General features: G+C 37.5%; 1 protein-coding gene across 1 annotated transcript in view; it reads right to left on the minus strand.

The window, feature by feature from the left end:
* The window catches only part of fab1 (1-phosphatidylinositol 3-phosphate 5-kinase fab1), a 42,843-nt gene continuing 38,383 nt past the window's right edge, over nt 1–4,460 (minus strand). Inside the window, exons 30-35 of the mRNA XM_086554365.1 lie at nt 4,347–4,460; nt 3,608–3,749; nt 2,945–3,076; nt 2,565–2,722; nt 1,729–1,930; nt 1–1,629 (exon numbers count right to left, since the gene is read on the minus strand). The exon at nt 4,347–4,460 is cut by the window's right edge and continues 58 nt beyond it. Of these exons, the coding sequence (XP_086410491.1) occupies nt 1,433–1,629; nt 1,729–1,930; nt 2,565–2,722; nt 2,945–3,076; nt 3,608–3,749; nt 4,347–4,460 (945 nt within the window). The 3' untranslated portion in view covers nt 1–1,432. The remainder of the gene's footprint in view (nt 1,630–1,728; nt 1,931–2,564; nt 2,723–2,944; nt 3,077–3,607; nt 3,750–4,346) is intronic.

The raw sequence follows: 4,460 nt of genomic DNA on the forward strand, positions 1-4,460 counted from the left end.
TGTATACAATGTTATATTGCCAGACATACCTAAGTTAACCTTTTCATTTTGCAATTTATATAGCATAAGGAACTTTCTTGGGTCCTTTGCACAAGATACAATTATTTACATGAATAATTTACACTAATATATCCAAATAATATTAACAACTTATCATATCTAAAAAATGATATTTTGTCTTCTTTCTCCCCTGCATAACCAATTTTAATACATACCAAAAATTATAATCATGAACAATTTAGCATGACAATTGCCTATGATATACAATATAAATAATGAATAAAAATCAAGAAACATATGATCAAAATATCACATTATGTACATCAAGCTCCTTAATATGCCATGTTGCTCTCATCACATTTAAGAGGGGAAATTTTGAAACAACATGTCATATCCTATATACACATACTATTATCCTTAAGAGAGAGAAAAGAAAAAATTATAATGGTTATTTCCTACCCAAAAGAATCTATTGAAGATATAATTGCTCTGAGAAAAGGGGGACAAAATGTTATACAAATTGTGCAGCATCTTGGAACAATTCATTATGAGACATAACTGCATAATTCTTGTTTTCACTCCTTATTTCAGATACCACAGAAATGCCTTAGCAACTCCATGATGGGCATTTAAAAGATATCTGTAATAAGTAACAAAAACAAACCATCAAAACTAATTCTCTTTAAATATATTTCTAAAATAACAACAGAATTTGGGATAAATAGTCCAATATGTAAAATTTGTTGACATGAAGTCAATATAAAGATTTCTATTGTAAGTCATTCTATCTTTACTAACGTGAAGTCAATTACAAGGAAGGATATATAAAACACTATTTTTCCATACCTTCACATGCTAGTATTTTTCTATATAATAATTTCTATATCATCCTAAAATTATAGTCCCTTTTGTGCATTCTGTTCTAAGAAGCCCACCAACTGCTGGAAGAACTATTGATCTATGAATGATAACATAAATTATTAAATGCAACATCAGGTATTATGAGATTAATAAAACAAGGCACCAAACTGCACTCTACAATCTTAAGAGCATTGTTAAATGTACCATTAGTATTTACTAATAATTTAAGAAAGTAATCTAATAAAATATATTTTCATACGTTCTACTGCAGGATACATTTTAAATCAGCAAATGTTATGCAAAAAAGCTGATGATATTCAAAGACATAGTACTATCATTACTTACTTAATCATTTCTTTCTCTTCTAAGAAGATAAGGATGCCCAAAAACATGGACAGAGAACATGCACACAGACCATCAAAGGTAAATTTGAATGAGACAAACATTTATGGCATCCAGACACTCTCAGCTGATGTTTCCATATGAGTTTACCTAAGAAGAACCATAGCATAACACCCACTAGGGGAGGGTCATACCACGCACACTGTCAGACAAACATTAGAATAAATGATCAAGGCTCAATCCCAAGACCCAAGCCTGTCCATCTGTCTGGGGTGAGGAGGAAGTACCGGTCCATGGCGTGGCAGAAGCGCGTTCGGTACACCTCTGGCGAGACGACGGTCGGGAGTTTGCCAGCACCACCCGCTAGGACACTGCCCTTGATGATAGTCTCAAGCTTTTTATCCCATGTGAATGTCCGAATGTAATCTGCCCATAAAAATGACAACGTCAGTGTTATTAATATTTTGATATGATTTTGTGTACAAACAAAAATGAACAAAAGGTAACAATCAACCATACACTAACCTATAATACCAACAACAAGTTGGTTCGCAGTGCTATCAATGCCGACGAGTAGAGAATAATCCATGATAAGCTGCTGAGAGAGGAAAACAGTGTCCGCTGCAATGGCTCTGCTTAATACGGTCTTACTGTGAGGACGCACATGCAGTGGTGATGAGCAGGCCATCCTTAGTAAATTCTCATCCAGCAAAACTAGCTCTGACTCCTGTGGTAGAAAATTACAGAGCATGTTGGAAATATGTGGTTAAAAGGTGTATCACTATACTGTAAACAATGATATGTTTTTTTTATAGTCTTCCTTTTAATTATCCTCTTATAGTCATATTTTGTTGCTAACAGTGATTGGATAAATGTAACATTACAAGCCCTAGAAATATATTCAAAGCTATGTATGTTCATGCTGGCCCTTAACACATTAATGCCGGGTGACAAGATATCACGTCAAGTGGTGGCATGACCAGCTACCAGGGACGAGATATTTTGTCATGGCTATCCTCCTGGCCAGCATATCAGGTAATCAGCCGCGTAGCACTTGGCTGTGGCCAGAATAGGCGAATAGCCCGAGTCGTTACACTTACACATTTGAAATATCCCGGCATTTTGACCATTTGGAGCCAAAACAGCCCCATTGGCAATGGGTTAACAGAAAGCAGTAAAATAGAACTTTCACAATACAATGAATTTTTAAAAATGAAAAAATTCTAGTCACATATACACTGATGTGATGTGATTCCTCTTCCTCTCTCTTTCTTTCTTTAAATGCGCATCTCTTAAAAGAAAATGCCAACTGATGCTGACTTTTCTTTAAAAATTAAATTGAATGACAAGTTACACCTTACCTCTTTACCAGAAGTATTCACAAGCCTGTTTCTGATAGATCCCTTCAAGTCAAACTTGTGAGTTATGTTACGCTGATAGAACAAGTTCTCCATCACTAGCACATCCATTCTCTGTGCTTTGTTGGTAGTCGTGTTCTTGTATCCGATGCGATAGACACCTGTTGTAAATAGCATAAATAATCACACTTACAAACCACACAAAACATTAAAATTTAGAAGAAGAAAAAATCCTCTTGATTAAAATGAAGCAAGCTTTTACTTTCCTCCGCTTACCCAGTCTGTTACACAACAGACTGGGTAATATGTTTTTCCTACTCCATCTGAGAAACCATTAGAAAGTCCTTGCAACATAATGAACTGTCTTTTTTTTCGGTACTCACCCACGATTCTCGTCAGAACTGTTGGTTGCTGTTCCTTCTCACAGTTGACGATGTACTGTACATAGGCTGGACCAAAGTCAAGGAAGGAAATCATTTCTAGGCGCGACATCTCTTTCAAGATAAACCGATCATCTGTGGAGAACAAAAGTTTGGGTAATCACAGTAATAGGCTGAGGAGGAGGAGGAGGAGGAGGAGGAGGAGGAGGAGGAGGGGAGGAGGAGGAGGAGGAGGAGGAGGAGGAGGAGGAGGAGGAGGAGGAGGAGGAGGAGGAGGAGGAGAGGAGGAGGAGGAGGAGGAGGAGGAGGAGGAGGAGGAGGAGGAGGAGGAGGAGGAGGAGGAGAGGAGGAGGAGGAGGAGGGGAGGAGGAGGAGGAGGAGGAGGAGGAGGAGGAGGAGGAGGAGGAGGAGGAGGAGGAGGAGGAGGAGGAGGAGGAGGAGGAGGAGGAGGAAGGAAGGAAGGATTGTTGTCATAACAAATGTAACTACTAATGTTACTGTTGTTGTCATCAGTATTGTTATTGTTATTGCTATTATTATTTTCATTGTTAGTGTTGTTGTTACTGTTGTTAGTACTGTTATCATTGTTGTTATTATTGCCATTATTATTAATGGAAGACAAAAAAAGAAAAAGAAATGAAAAGAAAAAACAATAAACCAACTCACCATGTGATTTGCAGAAGACAGACCCTGATTTTCCTCCTCGTGCTTCCCAAGCAATGCAACGACTCAGGGACCTTATGTAGAACTCCTCTCCAAATGGGAATACCATCTTGCGCAACTGCCGGAAGTGCTCAGCAAAGAAAATCTAGAAGGAAAAGGTTAATGGTCTTAACATTCTTCGTATTATTTTGAATGCATGTATCATTACAGTTTCTAAAAAATATCTTTAAATATCTCAGCACCTTCATCTCTCATAAACAATACTTCATGGTACAGATTTCTGAAAATTATTTTTAAAATTGTCCATAAAGATCGTACATCACATCATTAAAAAAAATAAAAAAATAAAGATAAAAAAATAAAATAAAATAAAAATAATCAATAAAACCAACTGATACTTTGAACGCACGCACGCGCGCACACGCACACACACACACACACACACACACACACACACACACACACACACACACACACACACACACACACACACACACACACACACACACACACACACACACACACACACACACACACACACACACACACACACACACACACACACACACCTTCCAAAAACACCAAAAATAAACAACCAAAAACACACACACACCAAAGCAAATTTCATACTTGTCCCCACCTCAAATATTGCATTAAAACTACTGTAACAAAACACATCTTGCAATATAATAATTCCAAACCTTAAATTTAACCTTGCAGATAACATCAGACAAAGTGGTACCTTGCAATAAAACTTGGCATGTTGATCATTCCACTGGAGTTCAATGTGGAAATCCTTGGCCGACTTGTTTTTCTCAGAGTCCGTGGTGGCCGTCGACACGCAGAAGTCTGACTC

This window comes from Penaeus japonicus, unplaced genomic scaffold (assembly GCF_977035675.1).
Source record: "Penaeus japonicus unplaced genomic scaffold, GWHDUDI00000001_assembly GWHDUDI00000029, whole genome shotgun sequence".
Lineage (NCBI taxonomy): Eukaryota > Metazoa > Arthropoda > Malacostraca > Decapoda > Penaeidae > Penaeus > Penaeus japonicus.